The sequence below is a fragment of the Sturnira hondurensis genome, unplaced genomic scaffold, assembly GCF_014824575.4.
Source record: "Sturnira hondurensis isolate 20B ecotype Veracruz unplaced genomic scaffold, ASM1482457v3 Scaffold0008729, whole genome shotgun sequence".
NCBI lineage: Eukaryota > Metazoa > Chordata > Mammalia > Chiroptera > Phyllostomidae > Sturnira > Sturnira hondurensis.
This window is the reverse complement of record NW_028081360.1, coordinates 812,154-836,499: the sequence shown is the minus strand read 5'-3', so window position 1 is coordinate 836,499 and position 24,346 is coordinate 812,154. Positions and strand designations below refer to the sequence as shown.

General features: G+C 44.4%; 1 protein-coding gene across 1 annotated transcript; it reads right to left on the bottom strand.

Annotated features, from left to right (window-relative positions):
• Positions 1–4,738: 4,738 nt before the first annotated feature.
• On the bottom strand, positions 4,739–20,104 carry UMOD (uromodulin; the record flags this gene model as incomplete). Its single annotated transcript, XM_037055784.1, is given in 11 exon segments — positions 4,739–4,984; positions 5,730–5,842; positions 6,940–7,170; positions 9,136–9,273; positions 14,061–14,200; positions 17,619–17,726; positions 17,830–17,866; positions 17,868–17,894; positions 17,896–18,470; positions 18,473–18,603; positions 20,004–20,104. Coding segments are annotated over 11 exon segments (1,847 nt in total), but the record flags the coding sequence as incomplete, so codon positions are not given.
• Between the last annotated feature and the right edge of the window lie 4,242 nt (positions 20,105–24,346).

The window sequence follows — 24,346 nt, the reverse complement described above, 5'->3', positions numbered from 1 at the left end:
TTTGATATCAGATATTGTGATCCTTCCTACTTGTTCTTTTTTCTCAAAATTGCAGCTGCTATTCAGGGTTGTTTATGGTTCCATAGAAATTTTTGAAGTGTTTGTTCTATGTCTGTGAAATATGGCATTGGTATTTTATTAGGTATTGCATTGAATCTGTAAATTGGTTTGGGTAATATGGACATTTTGATGATGTTAATTCTTCCAATCCATGAACACGGTATATGTTTCCATTTGTTTGTGTCTTCCATGATTTCTTTTTTTAGTGTTGTGTAGCTTTCTGCATACAGGTTTTTTACTTACTTGGTGAGGTTTATTCCCAGATATTTTATTTATTTATTTTTTGCTATATCAAATGGAATGTTTTTCTTGATTTCTGCTCCTGCTGATTCATTGTCAGTGTACAAAAAATGCCTTTGATTTCTCGATATTGACTTTGTATCCCGCTATTTTGCCAAATTCATTTATTAGTTCAAGCAGTTTTTTTGGTAGAGTGTATAGAATTTACAATGTACACTATGTCATCCGCAAACAGTGACAATTTTGTTTCCTCCTTTCTGATTTGGATGCCCTTTCTTTCTTTTTCTTCTCTGATGGCTGTGGCTAAAACTTCCAATACTATATTGAGTAGAAGTGGTGAAAGTGGACAACCTTGTCTTGTTCCTGATCTTAGTGGAAGAGCTTTTAGTTTTTGCCCATTGAGTATGATGTTGGCTGTAGATCTCTCATATATGGCCTTTATTATATTGAGTAATGCTCCCTCTATTCCCACTTTGCTGAGTGCCTTTATCATAAATGGGTGTTGTATCTCATCAAAAGCTTTTTTGGAGTCTATTGATACGATTATGTGATTTTTGTCTTTGCTTTTATTTATGTGATGTATTACATTTACTGATTTGCGAATGTTGAACCATTCTTGCATCCCTGGGATGAATCTCACTTGGTCATGGTGTATGATCTTTTTGATATATTGTTTAATGTGATTTGTCAATATTTTGTTGAGGATTTTAGCGTCTATGTTCATCAGTGATATTGGCCTGAAGTTTTCTTTCTTTGTTGTGTCTCTATCTGGTTTTGGAATTAGGATGATGCTGGCTTCATAAAAAGAGTTTGGGAGTGTTCCATCATTTTGGATTTTTTGGAATAGTTTGTGAAGAATAGGGGTTAGCTCTTCCTTAAATGCTTTGTAGAATTCTCCTGTGAAACCATCTGGTCCAGGGCTTTTGTGTGACTGGAGTTTTTTGATTACTGCTTCAATTTCATCTGCTGTTATTGGTCTGTTTAGGTTTTCTTTTTCTTTTTCGTTGAGTTTTGGAAGATTATATTTTTCCAGAAATTTTTCCCTTTCATCTAGGTTTTCAAGTTTCTTGGCATACAATTCTGCATAGTAATTTCTTATAATCCCTTCTATTTCTGTGGTATCAGTTGTAATCTCTCCTCTTTCATTTCTGATTGTGTTTATTTGGGTCCTCTCTCTTCTTTTCTTGATGAGCCTACTTAAAAGCTTGTCTATTTTGTTTATCTTTTCAAAAAACCAACTCCTGGACACATTGATCCTTAGAATTGTGCTTTTAGTCTCTATGTCATTTAATTCTGCTCTGATCTTGCTTATTTTCTTCCTTCTACTTGCTCTTGGCTGTCTTTGTTGTTCCTTGAGCTCTTGCAGGTGTAGGGTTAGGTTGTTTGTTTAAAATGTTTCTATCTTCTTTAGGTAAGCCTGTATTGATATGAACTTCCCTCTCAGCACCAACTTCACTGTGTCCCATAAGTTTTAGGTTGTTGTGAGTTCATTTTCATTTGTTTCCATAAACTTTTTGATTTCTTCCTTAATTTTATTCTTGACCCATTCATTGTTTAATACCATACCATTCAGTCTCCATGATTAGGGGTGTGTTGGGTTTTTTTCTTTGGGGTTGGTTTCCAATTTCAGTCCCTTGTGGTCAGAGAAAATGCTTGGGATGATTTCAATCTTCTTGAATTTGTTGAGACTCCTTTTGTGTCCTATCATGTGGTCTATCTTTGAAAATGTTCCATGTGCATTTGAAAAGAATGTGTGCTTCTTTGGGATGAAGGGCTCTATGGATATCAGTTAAGTCCATTTCATCTAGGGTGTTGTTTAATGCCACAATATCTTTGTTGATATTTTGTTTGGAAGATCGGTCCATTTTTGACAGTGGGGTGTTAGAATCCCTTACTATAAGTCCTCTAAGATTTTCTTTATATAGTAGAGTGCTTCTATGTTGGGTGCATATTTATTTATGATGTTAATGTCTTCTTGGTGGATTCTTCCCTTGAGTATTATGAAGTGACCTTCTGGGTCTCTCTTTGTGGCTTTTTTTTTTGAAGTCTATTTTGTCTGACATTAGAATTGCTTCCCTGGCCTTTTTTTTGTCATCTGTTTACTTGGAAAATTTGTTTCCATCCTTTCACTTTGAGTCTGTGATGGTCTTTTGTCCTGAGGTGGATCTCTTGTAGACAGCATATGTGTGGGTCATGCTTTCTTGTCCATTCAGCTATTCTATGTCTTTTGATTGGGGCATTTAATCCTTTTACGTTTAAGGTTATTATTGATAGGTACTTATCCATTGCCATTTTTGTACCAGAGTTCCTCTCTGTCTCTCTCTTTTCCTTCCTTTCCTTAAAGCAGTCCCTTTAGCATCTCTTAGGGAGCTGGTTTGGTGGAGGTGTATTCTTTTAGACTTCTTACGTTTTGAAAGCTCTTTATTTGGCCTTGTATTTTCATTGAGAACCTTGCTTGATAAAATAGCCTTTGTTGCAGGGCTCTGGGCCTTACTGCTTGGAATATTCCTTGCCATTCTCTTCTTGCTTGGAGCGTTTCCATTGAGAAGTCAGCAGCTAACCTTATTGGGGCTCCTTTGCATGTTACGTCCTTTTTCTCCCTTGCTGCCTTTAAGATTCTCTCTTTGTCTTGGAATTTTGCCATTTTAATGATGAAGTGTCTTGAAGTGGGCCTCTGTGGGTTCCTCTTGATTGGGACTCTCTGTGATTCCTGGATTTATGTGACTTTTTCTTTCATCAAATTAGGGAAATTTTCCATCATTACTTTTTCAAATAGGTTTTCTATCCCTTGTTCTTCTTCCTCTCCTTCTGGTATCCCTATTATTCGGATATTATTACATTTCCTGTTGTCTTGCATTTCTCTTAATCCATCTTAATTCTTTCTTAACCTCTTTTTCTTTTCTTGCTCTTTCTGGGAGTTTCTTTCTACTTTGTCCTCCAACTCACTGATTCGATCTTCTGCTTCATTGATCCTGCTTTTCATTGCTTCTACTGTGTTCTTCAGTTCACAAATTATATTCTTCATTTCCTCTTGTCCTTCGCTGATAGTTTTTACTCTCTTTTTTATGTTGATATAGTTTTGGGTGAGTTCATTGTAGCTCCCCTGTAATTTCTGGTAGCTCATTGTGAGCTCTTTGAATTTCCTAATAACCAGTGCTTTGAAATCAATATCTGATAGTTGATTTGCCTCCATTTCATCTAACATTCTTTCTGTGGCTTCCTCCTTTTCTTTCATCTGGGGATTGTTTCTTTGTCTTCCCATTGTTTGTGATACTCTTCTTGTTGGCCTCAGCTTCTTAAACTGATTTGTTCTGACTCCCTGGGTTTATGGTGTGAACTTCTGTGGTAGAATACCTGTGAAATTCAATGCTGTAGTCTCCTTCAGGTATATTTATTTTCTCCACTTTCACCTACTCCTTTGTGTGTGTGTGTGTGTGTGTGTGTGTGTGATCAGTTGGAGGGGAAGGCAAAATGGTCCATGACAGCAAAAGAGCATTTCATGCTATTTACAGTCACAGCCAGTCGATAAGAGATGCAAGATCTTTATGCTATATATAGTGATCTTGGACAACTTAATTAAGCTCTCTATGCCCCAATTTCCCCATTTGTAAATAGGAAGTAATAATTGCAACCCATATCTCAGGTAGTTGTGAAGATTAAGTGAGTTCATTTTTCAAAGTATGCAGCACAGAATAGGTGCACCATATTAATAATTCTAAAATAAAAATATTATTGGGATAGAGTTGAAACTGTCCTAATGTTAGCTTATTTTGATTTTTCAGGAAATAGCATTCAGGAATAATTAGTTATATTTATTGGCTGTCTATTATGTACTTGATATTAATTATAACAATGGCAACTTCTGAGTCCTAAGGGTGACTTGCAAAACTGGAGTGTGTGCCCATCTTTATGCATGAGTAATTGCACCAAAACATGCTTACAAACAAAAACTTAAAACTGCGCATGCAGAGAATCCTGTGTGTACTGGACTGCATTAGGATACATGGGCAGGTAAATTGGATGGCTCCCCTCATCCCACCCCACAATTCAGAACAGATTTAAAAGGTGTAAATTTCACTTGGTAAAATAAAAGCCCCATGCTTAAGGACAATCATCTCCTGAACGCCACAGACTCTGGTGTCCAGCATGTCACTTGGCAGCGCTATGCACTCAACCTGAGCAGGGCTTTCAAGTGTGCCCCATAGCCACTTTCATTGTCTGTCCATATGGTTTCCTCTTTATTAGTCCTGTGACATTCTGATGGCTTGCCTAGACTAGTGTTGTTCAATCCAGCTCCCACAGTGACCAGGCAGAAAAACACAGGCATGCCAAGAATTTCTTCCTGCTAACTTTTCAAAACTTTCCACATGTACATTCAGCTCCTCTTTTAAATCAATTTTCAGTAAAGATACCCTTGAATTTCATCCATGGGCCTTACCTGTTCTGGATAGTAAAGTATTTAAAAGGGTCTGTGGCATTGCTACTGGGTGTGGCACAGCAGTTGGTCATCAACAGTACAAGGCAGGACAAATTGCCCCCATCCAATGTGGTGCCTGTGTAGAGAAAGGTGTTGGTGGATAGGGTAACAGCAGAACCTTGGCAGGGCTGTGTTTAGTCAGACCTTTGGAAGAGGGCCATTTGCACAGTGGACATTCATGTCCCACGCATGCTGATGCTGAGGGTACTGCAGGAGGAAAAGATCTGGCAAGAGAACCAGAGCTGAGAATAGCAACAGATGAGCTACCTTCTCTGGTATGGTTTCTGGGCAGTCACTGGCAGTTCTTTGCATTTTTATCCAGCAGTAGTACCCACCAACCACTGTTTTGTAAACTGCAGTGTGTACAAATGGTCACCCTGGGATCTTGTTGAGATGCAGGTTGTGGTTTGGTAGTTCTGGGGCAAAGGGGCTAAAGGTCCTGCATTTCTAACAAGCTCCCAGGTGAAACTGCTGCTGCTGGTCCACAGACTACATTTTTTGTAACATGTCCAACCCCAAGGGCCACCCCATGTTCTCTTGGTGGCCCTTGTCTTCAGGATGTGCAGCAAATAAATCCTCAAGGGAATCACCTAGGTTCCTTCTTTGGCCTCAACTTGGAAGTGAAAAAAGATGGCCTGTGAGTCCTATAGGCCTAAGTCAGGGTTCTGGCTTTACTTACAGGAGAAAATTGGGAGAGGAATGAAATGGGTTATTTTTAACCCTGTTGAAAACAACCATACTCATACAGATTTCATGGGATAATCCCACAAAGGACACTCTAAGACTGACACCCCAGGAAATAAGGTGCATGAGAAATACTCAGTAATGTGAAAGTCCATTTCAAAGGTAAGAACTGGGTTATCAGTTTAGTCCCAGAGTTGGACTGAGGCAAGAATTCTAGCTCAAACCAGAGAGAGATTTGTGCATAGGTGTGTTGCTCCCTGGTGCCTACCAGAGCTGGGACATGGCCACATTGCTCCAAGGCACTGCTTGGCCAGGTGATGTTTCAGCCAAAAGAGATTTCTTCCCCCAAGCATGTTGCTCACCAGAACCCAGCGCACTTCTCTAAGTATGGTTGGTCCAAAGAACATATAACCACAGTCAAGATTCAAAGTGAAGGTCACGATAGGGTGGGAAGGTCATGAACCTTATTTCCTGGGGCATCAGCCTTAGAGTGTCCTTTGTGGGATTATCCCATGAAATCTGTATGAGTATGGCTGTTTTCAACATGGTTAAAAATAACCCATTTCATTCCTCTCCCAATTTTCTGCTGTAAGTAAAGCCAGAACCCTGACTTAGGCCTATAGGACTCACAGCCCATCTTTTTTCACTTCCAAGTTGAGGCCAAATCCCACCCTATCCTGGCCTGATGGCCTGATTTTGAATTTTAGCTCTGCCACTTACTAGTCTCTACAACTTCGGGCAAGTTAGTCAACCTTCTCTGAGCTTCCATATCCATACCTGCACAATGGTAATAATAATCATACTTACACCTCTTAAGTTGCTCTGAGAGTCCAATAAGATATATTATGTAGAATACTGAGCACAATACCTGACACACATTCAGCTCTCAGGACATGCTTATTATATATTTTTTAGCTTCAACATTATTGTCCTGTTGTTCATCCTATTCAGAGATTTTTAATTTCATTAATCAACAGAGCTTTAATATTTTCAACAGTAAAACCTCATTTGACACCTAGTATGGATGGAACTTATGTGGTTCACCCTATAAGCATCCCAAGGCACCACCTAAAAGACTCTCAAACTCTAAGAAAACATAATTCATAAATCCCTCTTTAATAAAATTCTTATTATTTACAGAAAAAAACCAAGGTTCAAACATAAAATATGATTTCCCAAAATGTCATAGCAGGTCTGGTCTCCCCTTCTTCCCGCCAGTCCAACCATTCCGCCCCTTGGATAAGCCACATAACCTAATATTTAATTCACATCTGCAGAGCATTATTGAACTTTTCAGAAAAGGCAGTATGGTTTTGCTAAACCCATTTCATGGATAACAAGACACTCAGAATAGGGCTATCAACTTCCCAGAGCTATCTGGATTTGAATCTGAGCTCCAGACTTCTTAGCTGGGCTCCTCCAGTGGACAACACCATCTCCCAGTTTCCTCACCCAGTTCCCTGTGGGAGGCAGTTGACAGAGAAGCTGAGGGCTTGGCGGTTAAGAGATTGTAGGGTGCAGCTGGACAGGGGCACTGGGGACCCTTTCTGGCCACACCCGACCATTGACTGCAACAAAGACTTCAGGATGACTTACATGTCCAGAGGGTAGAAGCACCCAAAGTTGGTGTTGATATTGACATCATGAATGATGATCTCACCTGCCAGATAGAGAGTGAAACCCATGTACAAGGCATGGGTTTCATTCTTCTGCATTGTGGAAAAGGTGGGGGAGGGAGGTAAGAAAAGGCATAAAAATTGAAGTAGGACTCTAAACCAAAGGGTTTTTTTCTAGTCACCTGTGAATTGCCGTCCCAGCCTTCATGATCAAAGGTTACCATAGCAACTTTTACTCTTTTATGAGCAGGTGTACATGTGAGTCCCTGGGCTCCCCCTCTATCACTGCATTAGAAATTTCCATGACCCTACCTTTCTGCCTTGTGCTGAGGATCCAGAGGTTCATAGAAACTGAGTAACTGAGTAACTTGCTCATAGCACATAGGCTATATAAGCCTGAGCTTTTCCTCCTATGCCATGTTTCCTCTCTCAAAAATTAAAAAAACTGAAAACTGTTAGAGTGGGCAGGGATAGGAGGAAGCTCCAGCTGGACTTTGCCAAGACAGATATCTTCACAGTAACCTGAGTCTGAGGAAGAGACCATCAATGCTGTATTGCCACTTTGTTCAGAGGGCACCAATCCCCACCTCCCACAGGGAGCCAACAAAAATAAAACCCCACGACATTCCCTGCTTAGGTGCGACTTCTCCAACCTCATCCTGCAGACTAGGGAACCTTGCCCTGGTGCACAAACCCTAATAAAGCTCTTTATTGCCTACTTTATGGCTAATTGGCATTTCTTTCTCGGCGGAGCCTAAGAAAACCTCTCATTTGGTGCCAAAACCTGGGAGGAGTTGTTGTCTGCTGAAGACCACTCCTCTCACTACTCCCTGAGAAAGCCTCATGGCCATCCCACCAGTCCAGACAAAGAACCAGGGTAAGTGCCACTGCCCTTAAGTTTCTGGTCCCTGAACACTGATTTCGTGCCCCTGTCTGCTGGAGAGACTGCTGTCCACCAAATCGCAGCACTGGGTTGGGGTGACCCTTCTGGGAGAGGCTGCTCTCCCTCTGCTGAGAGGCTCGAGGCACCGGAGACCTCCCTTTGCCTAGATCCTCATTTTTTCGACCAGATCAGCAGATTGGGTTGAAGGACGCCAATTTCCATCTGCTGCTCCTTGTGGGACTAGGAATGGGGGGGCAGGAGTCCAAGCCAGATCCTAAATCACCTCTAGGGTGCCTTCTGAAAAATTTGAAAGTAATTGATCTTGGCCTCAAGTGAAAATGGCTGATTTTTCTATCCACTATGGCCTGGCCGTTATATCAGCTCAATAATTGTAAAACCTGGCCTCCTAAAGGCACTTTTGATTTCATTACCCTTACTGACCTAAATAATTTTTGCAGATGGACTGGCAAATGGTCTGAGGTCCCCTACATTCAGAGCTTATGGGCCTTGCACTCCCGCCCAGCTCCCTCGAAAGTTCTCTTTGCCGGAGGGAACCCTGACCTCATCCAGCCTCCTAAGCCTGTTGCCCCAGAGCCTTTCTCCTCCTTTTCTGATCCCCCTGAAGACCCTGCTACCCCTCCTTCTCCTCCTTCTTATCAGCTGTGCCAGCAGCTACTGCAGCCCCCGGCCCTCCCTTCTCAACCAGATTCTCCCCCTCCCCCTGAAGACCCTGCTACTCCCCCCCCCCCCCCCCCCCCGCCTTCCTCCTCCTTATCAGCTCCTGCCAATGGGCTACTCCAGCCCCAGCCCTCTCCTCTCAACTGGATTCTCCCCATCCCTCTAAAGACCTTTCTTCCCTGGTCAGCTCACATACTCGCTCCCGCCTGAATCTTGAGCCCCTAGACTCCCGCATTTGCACCCTCCGGAAAGTGGCAGGAGCAGAAGGTGTAGATTGGGTCCATGTTCCTTTTTCACTAGCTGACCTCTCTTCAATTGAAAAATGCCTAGGCTTATTCTCCACTAACCCTACCAATTTTATCAAGGAATTCCAGTACCTAGCCCAGGCTTATGACCTCACATGGCATGACCTGCACATCATTTTAACTTCCACTATGACCCCGGACGAGCGCAACTGTATCCGGACTGCAGCTAGGGCTCATGCAGACCAAACCCACGCCACCAATCGTCTTATGCCAGTAGGGGCTGAAGCCGTGGCAGAGGCAGAACAAGGCTGAGGCTACCAGGTAGGACAGACGGGTTGGAGATGCTGTGTGACCAAATGGTTGAATGCCTGGTAGCAGGTATGCACCAATCTGCCCACAAAGCAGTCAGTTATGATAAGCTCAGAGAGGTCACCCAAGGCCCCAGAAAAAATCCAGCACTGTTTCTCAACAGACTAAATGAGGCAATGGTGCTCCATACCTGCCTTGACCCTACTTTTAACACTGGGGCCACTGTCTTAGCTACTCACTGTATCTTCCAGTCGACCCCAGATGTTAGAAGGAAACTGAAAAAGGCCGAGGATGGCCCCCAAACCCCCAGCCGAGATATGGTAAGTAAGGCATTTAAGGTTTTCAATAACCGGGAAGCAGAGGCTGAGGCTGCCCGCCAGGCTCACCTACGGCAAAAGGTAGCCCTACAAACCCAGGCCATACTAGCGGCCCTGTGGCCGGTGACAAACACTGGCACGAAAGCAAAGTCTAAGTCCGGGACAAAGAACACCCCACCGGGGGCCTGTTTCAAGTGTGGCAAAGGACACTGGGCTCGCCAGTGTCCTCAACCTCGGCCACCAAAGAAGCCTTGCCCTGATTGCTGGCAGCTTGGCCACTGGAGGGATGCCTGTCCCCTTAGAGGCTCGTCCCCAGTGTCTGCACATGGGGGACCGGCTGATCAAGGTGCGGACTCTTCCTGGTCGCTCCGGGACTTCTCGGACTCCTAGGTGACTGAAGCGGCTCGGACTTGAAGACCCCTATCACCCTCACTGAGCCCAGGGTAACGCTACAGGTAGCGGGTAAGTCCATTTCTTTCCTAGTGGACACGGGGGTTACCTTCTCTGTTTTACCATCTTTTTCAGAACCTCTTACTCCTTCCCAGATCTCGGTCATGGGGGTTGACGGGACCCCGTCTTGCCCATGGCAAACCCCCCGGCTTAGCTGCAGTCTGGATGGCTTTCCTTTTTCCCATTCATTCCTTGTCATGCCCTCCTGCCCTATTCCGCTCCTAAGACGGGATGTTCTCAAGTTACTAGGCGCCATTCTTCAGATCACACAAAAACCAACCCCTTCCCCCTCCCTTATCCTCCCACTGTTGGAAAACCCAACTCCTTCTCCAGCTCCACCCATTTCCCCCTCCCTGAGTCTTCCCAATTTATCCTGTCCTTTCCATCTGTTTACAGACTAAAGACAGAGAATTGCGGTTAGAGTCGTAGCTCAACCGGTAGGCCCAACATACCACCCAGTTGCCTACTTGTCAAAACAGCTAACCCTATCCTACGAGGATGGCAGCGGGGCCTCCAGGCATTAGGGAGCATAGCTGAAGTTGGGAAAAAAGCCCTCAAACTCATTTTATGCCAACCTGTTACCGTATTTTCCTCTCATTGCCTTATGGACCTGCTACCCTACCAAGCTCTCTCTCTCTTTTGAGCCCTTCCCATCTACAGGAATTCCACCTCCTGTTTGTCCAGGGGACGGCCCTGTCTCTCCAGCTACACTCCTTCCAACCCCCACTACAGAGATAGAGCCTGCCCTCTCTTGCCTAGATGTACTAGACTTCCTGGGTCAGCCTCTAGACTGTCTACTATCTACACAGACTCCAAATATGCTTTCTTGATTGTTCATAGCCACTCAGCTTTGTGGAAGAAAAGAGGCTTCCTCACTACTAAAGGCTCACCTGTTGTTAATGCCTCCCTCATTACCAAACTCCTCCAGGCCACAGACCTACCTACTACCATAGCAGTGGTCCACTGTAAGGGTCACCAGGCCTCACAGGACACTGTTTCCCGTGGCAATGCCTTGGCGGATGCTGCGGCTGGAGAACTCACTGCACAAGCCCCACCACACCCCATTCTCTTTCTGACCACTGATATTCGCCCCACCTATACCCCCCCAAGAGTACTCACTCTCCTCCAGCAGGATGGGCACCCAGGAAATGAGGTCTTCCTCAATGAAAAAACAGCCCTACCCCAAGAGCAGGCCACTGCACTTCTCTCTGAAATTCACCAATCTTTACACATTGGTCTGAAAGCTCTGATGAGGTTTCTAGACCCCTTGTTTATTCATCCCACTCTCTTCCAAGTCATCAAGGGAGTCCACTCTAAATGTGCCATTTGCTCTAAGACATCCGCCCAGGGAGGGATGAAGCCTCAGGTCCCAGGCCATCAACAACGTGGACACCTTCCCAGACAGGATTGGCAGGTCAACTTTATGCACATGACTCCCCCCCAAGAAATTCTGCTACCTTTTAATCTTTGTTGACACGTTTTCAGGTTGGATTGAGGCCTATCCCATGACAAGAGAAACAGCGGATATGGTAGCTGACTTCCTCCTCAACCACATCATCCCACAATTTGGGCTGCCCTCCTCTATCCAGTCAGACAACGGCCCAGGCTTCATCTCCCAAATCATCCAGCAGGTCTCCTCCTCCCTTGGCATCACCTGGAAGTTGCACATCCCTTATCATCCCCAGTCTTCCGGTAAAGTAGAACGGGCTAATAGTATCCTGAGAACCCACCTAACCAAACTTACCAACAGGACTTAGCCCTTTTGAACTACTGTACGGCCGCCCTTTCCTTATTAACCATAACTTGCCAATATATGCTCCTCCTCTGGCCTACTATCTGCCCTATCTCTCTCACCTCCGGCATCTTCTCCGTGAACATGCAGACAGAGTTCTTCCTTCTGTGGGGGGTGTCTGGAGACAGGCCCAGTCACTCTCCTACAGCCTGGAGACCAGGTATTACTCAAAGAGCTCCAACCTGAACCACTCCAGCCCAAGTGGATGGGGCCTCATACTGTTATTCTAACCACCCCCACAGCAGCGAAACTGGTAGGTCAGCCAGTGTGTGTCCACCTTTCCCACCTTAAGCCAGCCCCTGCCTCAGGAAAGTGGTCAGCGCAGCCCATAGGAGATACCCGAGTCCGCTTTACTAAATCACCAAGTTCTGCCAATAAAGTCTCTACAAAATCCTTCTTCTCCTTCTTGCTTACCCATCCCTGCAAAAAACCCCTCCTAACCTACAAACCAAGTACATCTAGAGATTCTTCGTACATGAAGTATATTGCAGAAATGGACAGGTAAATTCTCACTCTGTCACTTTTGTGGACTGCCCTCCCACTGGTTGCTCTACATCCATCCGACTCTCTGCTCCCAAAGTAGCTTTACAGGGCTAGACAGCTGGACTGCCTGGCATGGATTGCACATTCTCTGCTTCCTCTATGACCAGATAAAAAGTAAGTGCAAACTCTGGCCAGACACATATAGAGGCTGCCCCTTCCACTATTGCAGATACCATACATGGAATACTCTCCAGTAGTGGCATTTTACCATTTAGGATCCATGGGACTCCAGATGGGAACAAGGAGTGAAGGGAAAACTATATCAAAGCCTACCCACTCCCCTCAAGGTCACAAACTCCCTGACACCTTTTTCCCTAAAGGATGCACTTCTCTTTCAAAACTTAATGAACGGTCCCAAAGTATGTTACACTACTGCAGGCACTTCCTCATGCAACCAGGCTGTGCAGATATTGGGAACCACTACCAGCCCCCCAGGTACATTTTTCTGGTGCAGTGGAACACTGCTGCAGACCATTAACTCCTCCTCAGCCTTCCCCTGCTTCCCGACTGTGCTGACCCCACAGTTTACGCCAAGACCCCACCACTCTTGAAATAACCCTGTGGTGGCGTTCCCTATTTTTTACCACCCTGGCCCCAGTCCTAGGGCCAATCATAATAATCTGCATACCATTAAGGCTTGGCCCCTGTTTCCTGAGATTCCTCCAGGGAAGAATTTGTGAAGTTTCCAGGGTTACTTTTCACCAGATGTCGCTTCAGACACAAACCTACTTGCCCCTCCCTGGCCAACTAGAAAAAGCTGACCCCCAGGCCCTCCCCTCTATGCCCCTCCTGTCAGCAAGAAGCAGCCAGATGGAACACGATGCCCCTTATCCTATCAAAGAGGTTGGAATGTTAGGGTGGGCAGGGATAGGAGGAAGCTCCAGCTGGACTTTGCCAAAACCGATATCTTCACAGTACCCTGAGTCTGAGGGAAGAGACCATCAATGCTGTACTGCTGCTTTGTTCAGAGGGCACCAATCCCCAGCTCCCACGGGGAGCCAACAAAAAAAAACCCCACGACATTCCCTGCTTGGGTGCGACTTCTCCAACCTCATCCTGCAGACTGGGGAATCTTGCCCAGGTGCACAAACCCCAATAAAGCTCTTTATTGCCTACTTTATAGCTGATTGGCATTTCTTTCTCAGTGGAGCCTAAGAAAACCTCTCAAAAACCGTGTGTCTAGTCATTATCAATGGTGGAATTTCAAGTTAGTTATTTTTTCTTCCATTTTTTGGCCTTCTTTCTTTTTCTTTAGGGGAATGGAGGAAGTGAGAGAGAACACTGCTCCAATCACATATTGAGCTCTGAGTCTTTGTTGGGGCTTCTGTCTTAGTTTTCCCAATACCAATGATGTTGACTCTGCCTCCCAGGACCTCCAAGGATGAACAACTCTACTTCTGAACCCAGTGCTGATACCAACTGGGTGAGAATAATAACTGCCCTGGTTAGGGCAGATACCAACTCTTCCCTTTGGTAAAATGGGGACCTATAACCACGCATCACCCTCTTTATTTGAAGCTAATATTTGAGTACTTACTATGTGCTACTCACCACTCCAATCACTTCACACACATTGACTCATTTTACCCTCTTAACATCCCAATGAAGTAGGTATTAATATTTCTTCATTTACAGTTGACAAAACCGAGGCACAGCCAGGTATATAACTCACTCAAGCTTATAAAACTAGTAAATGGTAGGGCAGAGGTTTGAACCAGGCAGCACTTCAACCATGTCCCTCACTTGCCAGGACTTTCCATCATCACTGTCCCACAGGGGTCATCCCTGGCTGGGGTCACCACAGACTTTCAGACTCAGTCATCCCTTTTAAGGAAGCCTGAGAACTGGTGGTCATGTAAGTACATGAAGACCTTCTCAAAGTGCAAGCCCTGCACTCTAGCCTGTGCTGCAAAAGAGAGAGAGAGATCTGAAATGGAAAGGAAAGGCAGGATTGGAGTTCTGTAACCACAATTCAGAGGTCCAGCATATCCCCAGAGCCCAGGCCCAGCAGGCTGGTCTAGCCACCAGCTAGAGTGCTCAGAGGAGCCTCAATTTGATTTTGCAGTGGTCTCATCTTCAGAGTGATAGAAACATGAGATTAGATTCTGATCTCACTGGATGGATCCAAGTGACCAAATTTCAGTACCATGCTATTTTTAAGTGCAGGATGCATACAAAAAATAGAATGATTTGGGGGGTCCTTCACTGTCCCACTACTAAATAATGATGTGGACAATGGCCCACAGTGTCCGCATCATTATGGATGAAATGAGACATTCACACAGACTCCTGAGTCCTGTGGAGGAAAAGGACAGGCGTGGATTTTCTCTCAAGGGGAGCAAAACAGCTAAGGTTCTTGCTCAGCCTTTACTGGGGGCACTTTACATGATGGGTCCTCATTTACTATGCACAGGTTCGCTTTAGGTGGCTAACTTTTACAGAAAACAAAGGAGCCAATGCCGCCAATCACAGAAGAGGGATATTTGCAAATGAAAAGGGCAAAAGTGCTTGAACTGGTTACACTGGTCCTAGGAAGGTTTAGCATGGTTTTTAGGGAGTTACTTTGCAGTAAATGTTTGCTACAAATCCACGTGAGGGAATTTTTAGCAAAAAGCAAGACTCAAAGTTGCCTACGTACAAGGCAGGCCTGATCCCCCACAGGAGAACCTATCCATGGACGTGGGTCCTGTGCATCTCCCAGTGGGAGCTGGGCCCATGCCATGCAGAACAGTCTCCTAAAAATAACATTGAATCTTAGTAAAACAAAACAAGCTAAAGGATCTCATGAGTCAAGTGCAAATTCTGTCCATCTTTTCTACATCAAGGATACTAGCTGCTAATGTTTTTAATGCTGTGTAATTGTTAATTTTTCTTTTACAATGATAGAGCACAGACCTCAGGCTAAGTGTCTGTGGCATACATGATATCTGGGTGGATTTTTAAAAACATTTTTATGGAAATATTATAAAATGTTGCATTCGAAACCGCGAGAACAAATGTCGGAGACTTTCAGGGTTTCAAAGGTGTTACTTTATTGGCCAAGTTTAATCTGCGCAGGGGCGAACTCTCAAAGTGTCCAAGGACACGGTGCCTGCGAGGGCTGCAAACGGGAGTCGAGCCAAACGCTTACAGGCTTAGGGTTTTATGGAGGCGCGGAAGCAAGCTGGATACAGAAGCAGATGTGGTGGTTAGCGGTTGGCTCAGGGGCACAATAGGGTTACTTATTATTGGTGAGTTAACTCGTGCACTGGCTCGTGCTCCTTTACTTGATTGGTCAGTTGAGCTCGTGCACAGGGGTAAAATTTTTCCCCCTAGTGACTGTCCAGATGGCTATCTGCCTGACTGACCATTGCTCTGGCACACCCTGTTCTTTGGGTGTGTCCCGGAGCCTCTTTGCATTAGTTAGCAAAACAACTTTTACTTCCTTATAGCTACGCTCTGGCTAGTTCCCCCTTGCCCTCAACAAAAACTGTTGGGATTTAACAACTTTTTTCTTTGTGTTTATTTTTACTGTCACTTTCTACATAAAATACATGTTACTTGCTATACATAGGTGTAGTAATGATCATTAACAACCCAAGTTTACTTAGAAGAAGAAAGATTTAATCAATTTGAAGAAAAACAAGTGAATAATAAAAATCACAGTATAGATAGTACTTGGATAAAGCAAAATTATAAAGTTGATATGTAGTAACTTAAATCATGACTGAAGTTTGGGAACTATTATCTACTTCAATCATTGTGTATATAGGGAGGAGGCTTGAAGATGGTCAGGGTCTTGCTCACTATCCTGAGCTGATCAGGGGAGTGCTGGGCTCAAGAAACCACAGGCTGGTCACCAGTCCTGTGTTACATTCTGCAGTAATATGACAGGTAGCCTTTGGCCAACAGGTGACATTAGGAGTTTAAGAGAGAAGGCTGGGGGTGAGGTGAAGCTCTGGGAGTTTGTGGTCAACTAAGTGGAGATTCTGGAAGCCCAGAGAGCTTCTTGCTGGTTTTAATATATATTACTGAACTGGCACTTATGTATCTCCTATATCATCCACACACACACCTCAGCTTACACACAGGAATGTGCCCCTCCCCTAGTGTAACAGGGCACAGTCAGGAGGGGGGCTGTAAAAAAGGACTTCAAATGGGGTCCAGAACTCATGGTTTCCAGGACATATTAAGATGTCTTCACCTCCCCCCACCAGGGGTAAGGGACAAATGGAGCAGGGCCATTGAGAGCTGTTTTGCATAGCAACAGTTTCACAGCTAACCTCTGGAATGGTTATTTCACATATCTATACCTTTAACTGGTTTCATAGATATGTTAAATAGCTGTGGCCATTCTTTGAGCCAGGGAGAAGAAAGTGACTTCTACCCAGGATGTAACTGGGGGCTGGCCTCCTGAGTTACAGTGCCTGCGTGAGAGCCTGGAGTTGACTGGCAGTACACGATGGGGCCATACTTGCCCAGACTCACTATGGCAGCCCAGTAAAGCTGGGAGGGCATGGGAGTCCTGGCAGGTGTAAGTGATTGTAGGAGGAGTCAGAAATGGGGCTGCAAAGGAGGACTGGTGTGGGGATTTAAACCCAGACATGGCAGCCATTGGAGAGGGAGCCATGCAGTTTTGGGCAGAGTTAGGACCTCCTCTTGCCCAGGTGAAAGAGAGAAAGCCACACGGCTTTGCCAGAGTGGAGACCCCTGCATCCAGGTGAAGAAGAAAGCCACACGCTTTTTGGTCAGAGTGCTGACCCCTGCAGCTTTGGTAGAAGAGGCCCAGGTGGCTTTGGGGTGCTCCCCTTGGCTGCATGGCCTGGGAAGCAGGAGAGACTTTGCCTGGAAGAAGAGTGAAAGAACTCTTTGCCAGTGGACCATGAGAAGGTGCCACATGTCTTTGGAGTAATTAGAGATTCTGCCTGGATGGAGATCCACCGGATGATGGCAGCAACCTAAAACACAGACGTGTGCTTCTTTTCTGAGATACGGTACCCCGAATTAGGGCAGGGGGAGGAGGAAGTGCTATGGGTATCTGTGGTTATCTTAAAGGACTTTGATATTTTAATGGGAACATTGGGTCACTACTTTAAGTCTGTACAGCTTTAAATAAACCTTTCCTTTCCTTTTCACAAATCTCTGGCATTGAGAGATGTCTTTCCTCTGGTGGGGGACAAACAAGCCCAGTAGGTATTAGTATACAGTCCTTGGGAGGGGCCCCTGTTTTCTGTAACAGTTTTTGGCATCCCTGGGTGGGCCAAATATTGCCCCCCCTTAGACCTCTGTTCTGTAACACTAGTGCTGACATTTCTCAACACCTACCCCTTTTCCACTGTCCTCACTGGTGCCATTAAAGTGCTGCTTGCACTGGCAGCTCCAGCTGCCATTATCCAATATGCAGTCTTCTTCTGTACTGCACTCCTCGCAGGTCTCCTCCACAGAGCTGGGATCTGCAGGATTAGGGGCACACAGACAGTCAGTGAGGATGAACCCCAGTAATCCTTACTGTTCTTCAGAGATGCGGGTTGGAGCTAGGGGGAGGAGCCTGCTCACTTGTGTGGTAAGCTAGATGGCATGTGGGTGGGACAGGGTGCAGGGAGGTTGTGGAGGTAGTAGCCAATGGGCGAAGGCCTTCACTTGGACTGGCGTGTCCCACAGGCAGCAGTTGCTGTTCCAGTGAGCACAGGCCCTGTGGCTCATGATGCCCTTGTAGCTGGACAGGTGTGTGCCAACGAACCACAAGGGTGAAGACATGTTGCACAGCAAGACAGGCATGCAGGTCTCAGCCAGGTGTCCGCTTCCCTGCCCCCTGAAGCTGTACCAGCCACGCAGGTTTGTGTGGCAGATGTAGCCCTCATCGAGCTTGGCACCGCGCCAGTACTGGTCCAAAGTGCGGTGCATCCCACATGGATCAGAGCACAGGAGCACCTCTCCCTGGGCCATGCAGTCAAGCCCTTGCCTGCAGGTGCCTGAGGAGCACTCACAGTGCCGCCTGTCCCCTCAGTAATCCTTGGGGCTCATGCAGGAGTAGTTGCCCTGGCTGTTGACACAGGTGGCCAAGGCATAGCAGCCACTGAGCCCCGGCTCCACGGACTCATCCACAGCTGCACAACCAAGCCTGGGCCACAAGGCAGAAGCACAAATACACATGTAAGAGCCCAGCGTGTTTAAGCAGCTGCTGTTGACAGAGCAGTGTGGGCATCAGGGGTGGCACAATCGTCTAGGTCCACGCACTCGAGCCCATCACCAGTGAAGCCCACCTGATAGGAGCACGTCTTGGCAACCCCATCTTCCATGCAGGTGGCATTGCTGTGACATTCAGAGAAGCTTACAGCAAATAGAATAGGGTAGTTTGGGACACCTAACTACCAGAGTGGGGGCAGCTGGGCCAGCTGTCACCCAGAGATCCTCCCACTTCCTGGAGGGTACCCATGTTCTTTAACACTTAGTCCTGAGATGACTTTCTTCCAGAACAAATAAACAAAACCCCTGTGATGATGTCCATGCATTGCCTTTAAGCCATATCTTAAAATATCCACATTCCCACGTTCAGGAATAATGCAGGGTTCTTGACATTTCCTTATGATTTAAGTGACTGATGCCCCCCTTTGCCCACATTTGCTCATTTCGTGCCCTTTAGCCCAGTCTCCTTCATTTTCTGGTAAACCTTTATTAAGACTCTGCTCACTGTTGCCTCCTCTCTGGAGAGTCTCCCAACTTTTCCTGGCAGTGGCAGTCACACTTTGTGTTTCTCCATTACAAAAATAACAATAAAAAATGACGAGCTGTCATTTATTAAGCACTTACTAAATGCTAAACATTGGTATTTGCACTTTTCATTCATTATATGTTGAATCCTCCCCACAGTGGCCTGTGAGATCACTTTTGTATTCAGCCTTATTTTAAAGATGAAGAAACCTGGGTTCAAAAGGGTTGAACTATTTGTTGGTGAGCAGCAGAGCCAGGACACACCCAGGTAGCAGTATCACAGAGTTTGTGTGCTCTTAACTATGACATCACAGTGGTATTTACTATGCCCAAACTACCCCAGCTGCCTTCTCCAGGGAGAAGCTGAAAACAGAATGAGGACAATGCTCAACCTGATGGAATGACCTCATAAGTGAAAGGCAAGGTATTAGGGAGCCAGCTGGGTATTTTCAAATCTCTTGTGTGACCGAGCATGTTCCTGACCTTCCAGTAAAGTGCCAGGGGCTTTAGTGGTGTTCTAGACTCCCACCTCTCCATCTGTGGTCCAATGACCACAGCATCAGCATGACCCTAGGAGTGTACAGAGATGCAGAGTCTTAATCTCTACTATTTCTGGGTTAGTTGTGTGTACATTAAAGTATAAAAAAGTGCATGTATCATTAAGATTCTCTTTAACAAAGCCAAAGCTAATATATAGTTAAACATTTTAAAGTTACAGTATACAGTTGGCCTATAATTTCCCCTTCATATTAATAAAGCCCCTTCAAATATTTCTAATAATTTTTTAAATGTAAGTGTGGGTGACAGTTTTTACTAATGATTTAGCACCTTAGTACAGGTTAAAAACCTGAGTGTGCTGGTTTTGATGAAAATTGCAAGTTACAATAAATCTATTTTTAAGTGTAAAAAATACATTTAAAATAAAGGTTATTCGAATCCTAAGTGTAACAGGAGAAAGATAGAGAAACTTCTGCTAAGGGTGTCATTTCCCCCACCCCCGACATATACACACACATCACTTACTTGCTTCCAAGGAGTCAATAGTTTCAGTTATGATGACCACCCAAGAGATTACCACCACTGTCATTTGCATTGAAGTCAGGGCAAAAAGCCACCCCATCTTTTCTGGTCTTACTTCACAGCTACTTCTAGTTAAGAGAAGACATGTCCAAAGGCAAGAACAAGTCAACCCCTTGGGGTTTCCTTCCCTGATGACTGAAGTCCTGTGAATAGAGATGGATGAGATGAATGAATGTTCTGATTGCTCTCACCAGAGCCAGAGAATGCTTTAGATGTGCACTGTACAATTCCAGAAGATGTCATGTGTATGAGCTACAAAAATTGTGCAGTGCTGTAGCCCTTGCTTTGGTGGAGTTTTCCTCTCTGTAATCCCACTCTTACTCTCACCCACTTCCCAGCCTTAACTACCCCAGTCTTGGTTCATTTAAAAGAACTGAGTGTCACCCTGTCTGGTATGGCTTAGTGGATTGAGTGTCAGACTGCAAAGCAAAAGGTCTCTGGTTCAATTTCCAGTCAGGGTGCACACCTGGATTGCAGGCCAGGTCCCCAGAAGGGAGTATGCAAGAAGCAACTACACATTGATTTTTCCCTCTCCCCCTCCCCTCCCCTCTCTCTAAAAATAAATAAATAAAATCTTTAAAAAAGGAACTAAGTGTCTCCTTTGGAACAGGAAGCAGTGGAATGTATAGAATTCGTCACTTTATTGGAGGTAGCTTTGATTTTTAATACTCAATTCTTGATCTCCTGCTGAGAAACTTTCAAGATGTCCAGATTCATTAATTCATTTAGCAAACATTTATTGAGTAGCTGCTGTATGTAAAACACAGTAAGAAAAACAATGAACAGAACAGACAATGTCCCCGACCTCAAGTAACTCACATATTGTAAAGAAGTGACTTATGAAGTGATTAACCTTCACAAGCATTGTAATGTTTTCAGAGTTGTCCCTTATTTAATCCTACATGGGTACTACTATTACCATAATTTTTACAGCAGCAAAACTGGGTAGCATGGTGGTTATAAACGTGGGGCTTAGAGCCTGAACCAGGATTCAAATATCTGTTTTGTCAACCACTAGCAGTGCAACATTGGGCAACTCACTAAGACTCAGTTTTCTCATTTATGAAATAGGGATCATCGCTTCCACAAACCAAGTCACTATGATGAGCCAGGCTGTTTGAATAAGTCTTCAAAAAAAACTTATGTTCTAAATCAGTGTTTTCCAAGCTTTTATGACCATGATCTGCTATAGAGGAGGTATTTTATTCCATGTTCCAGTGCACCTGTTTGTGCATGTGCATGCATTAGCAAACACATGCACATGCAAGCATGCATGCCAAATAAAAGTTTCATAAAGCATTTCTTATCATTACTGTGCACATTGCTTGCTGGAATATTGTATTTATTTAAAAGAAAATTATGGATATAATAACAGATAATTTCATTACCTGCTAATGGTTTAATCTATAGTTTAAAAAATGCTATGTTGGGTAATAACTGAATACATATTGCTGTCACAGGTTTTAACTAAAATGATATATGCAAAGCAGGACCTGTTACAGTGCAACCACTCTTGTGCACCGCTGTATCATTCTCAGTGCCTGGTACACAGTAGGCACTTAATATTTGATGAAGGTGTGAAAACAGTAGTAGTCATTATAATTAGGAAAGTGTAAGATCAAAGAAAGGTAGATTGACTTACAAAGAATTGTGAAGCCAATAGTCAGCAGCGTGATGACTTAATCTAGACCTGACCCAGTTCCTAGCAAGGGATGCATGAGGGGCAACCATAAATTGATATTTCTCTCCCTCTCTCCTTCCCTTCCCCTCTAAAAATAAATAAATAAAATCTTTTAAAAAAACTGAACACAACAAATTTTTGTGAGACCAGTGTGTACTGGGAGAAGGCAGAGAGCCAGGGAAGAAGACCCTCCCGATTGAAGGGTATCACCTGGCCCACCTACATATTCTGCTCATATCAATCTGAGTCCCCATTTCCTGAGGCCCCTGTTACACCTGAGGGACCTGCAGGTAGCATACACTATCCAGCTTGTGACCAGTCAGACTCTGTTTCACATGATTTTGTCTTAGAAGTCCCTACGTATCCTTCCTTCAACCAGAAGCCACATAGCCTTAAGGCTGGAGCAAGTGAGCCTTGCATCATGTCACATGACTTTAAGGCTGAGGCAGGTAAGCTTTGTATCATGTCCTGAGTACTAACACCTGCTCCTGTCAGAACATCTGGCTCAGACAAGTTCCAACAATCCCAGGCTATGTCCTACCTCATCTGGATGTGAACAGGCCAGCTTTGGGATGGGAATGGTGTGGGAACTGGCCTTGGAAGTCTGAAAGAGCACAACCTTTGCCTTACACAACAGGTGAAAAGTGGAGAGACTTGAAAGGCTTGTATAAACTTTGGTTTCTAAAATAATATACCCCTCTGTTTTCCAGAAGATCTATTATCACCTGGCTGAAACAAATGTCACAAATGAGCAGCATGAGATTGTGTCAGCTGAATAAAGACACTCAAATATGTCTATATCCTAATCCCCAGAACCTGTGAAAGGAACTTTGAGGATATGAGTAAGTTCAGGATCTTGGGATGAAAAGGCTATCTGGGCAGGCCAAATGCAATCACAGTGGTGCTTACAAGGGAGATGGAGGAATTAGAGCCAGAAGAATTAGGAGATGTGAAGATGGAAACAAGAAGTCAGAGTGATTTGAGGAAGAAATCATGAGCCAATGCTGGGTGCCTCCAGAAGCTAGAAAAAAACACATCGTGGAACTCTGCCAGAGGGACCAGCTCTGATAACAGCTTTAGTTCAGCTGATTTCTGGCCCTCACAGCTGTAAAAGAATATATCTGTGTTATTGTGAGCCACTAAATTTGTGCTACTCTGTCAGGACAATATTAGGAAACTAATACAGAATCTAATTGGGATCTGAGGAAAACACCATCAGCACCTCTCCCTTTTTGGATGAGCAAAATCATGTATCCCAGAGATAGAGTGCTACTTTCTGTGGAATTTCATTTGGCCCATGGATACTTATTTATCAAACATCAGCTGTATCTAAGCAGAATTCTAGGCTGGGGAGCACAGTGAGGAAGAATATATAGGTCTGCTCTCCTGGGGCTTACACTCCAGTGTGTGATAGACTAGTGCTCAGCAAAATAATGAAGTATTTTCACATACTGGCATCTAGGAAGGCCTCTTGGAGGTGGTGATATTTGGACTGAGATTTAAAATATAAAAAGGACTCAGATGCATAAAGATCTGGGGAGGATAGTGTATTATGTGTGCATTTAGGCAAAAGAAATAACCATGAAGAGAGAGAAAGAGTTTGAATTTTTCAAAGAATAGGCTGAAGCCTAGAAAATGAGAGGGAGAGAGGAAGAAGGAGATCTGTAGAATCATAGCTTTCTGGGCCTTGGAGATATATAAGCAGACTGGGTTTTATTCTAACAGCAATGAAGATGCCATTAGAGGTTTAAAACAAGGCAGTATTGTAAGCTTTCCTGGCTATGGCTTTTTAAAAGATCACTTCATCAGTGTTATGAAGTATGGACATTGGAATAAGGGGGGAGGGGAAGGTACAGAGTGGGAGTAAAGTAACTGATTAGAGACTATTGCAGCTGATAATGGTGAGTGGAGATGGAGGGAAGTGGATTAGTTAAGGTACTCTTATGGTAGTAAAAGAAAAAAAGAGATTTGAGGATTATCCTAGGACATTACTGCTTAAGAGATTGGGTCATTTATTGAGATGTGGAATAATGAGTACACTTTTGGGGTTAGATCACTTTATTACTGTGCCAAAATGCAGTGTAAAATAAATAACTTCATTTATTTATCTCCACCTCATTTTAAAGTTTTAGCCAGATTCTGGAGACCTCAACCTGGTGTAGGTGATGTGTACATAGTGGTTAAATGCAGAGTTTGTGGAGTAAAATTGCCTGGGACCACATCTTAAGGCATGATCTTGGTTGATTGCTTAAGCTCTCTTAGTCTCAGTTTCCTCATCTGTAAAATAAGGATAATGAAACCTAGTTCCCAGTGATATTGTAAGTACTAGATAATGCTCAGCCTGTGTAATACTCATTAGAGTGTTGCTCTCATGGCTTCCCTTGCAGTCCCGTCTGAATTCCAGGCCATACAGCTCCTCCAAGGCTGCATCAACCAGGAAAAACAAGTAATGAGTAAATCAGAACAGAGGACATTCAGAGTCTTTTATTACTCAGACTCCACCTACCCATCACAATGAGACATATTTTATTGGAGTAGATCCACTTAGAAAACAATTCCAGGACCTGGAAAATGGCATCTCCCTTCCTGGTGTTGAAGAAG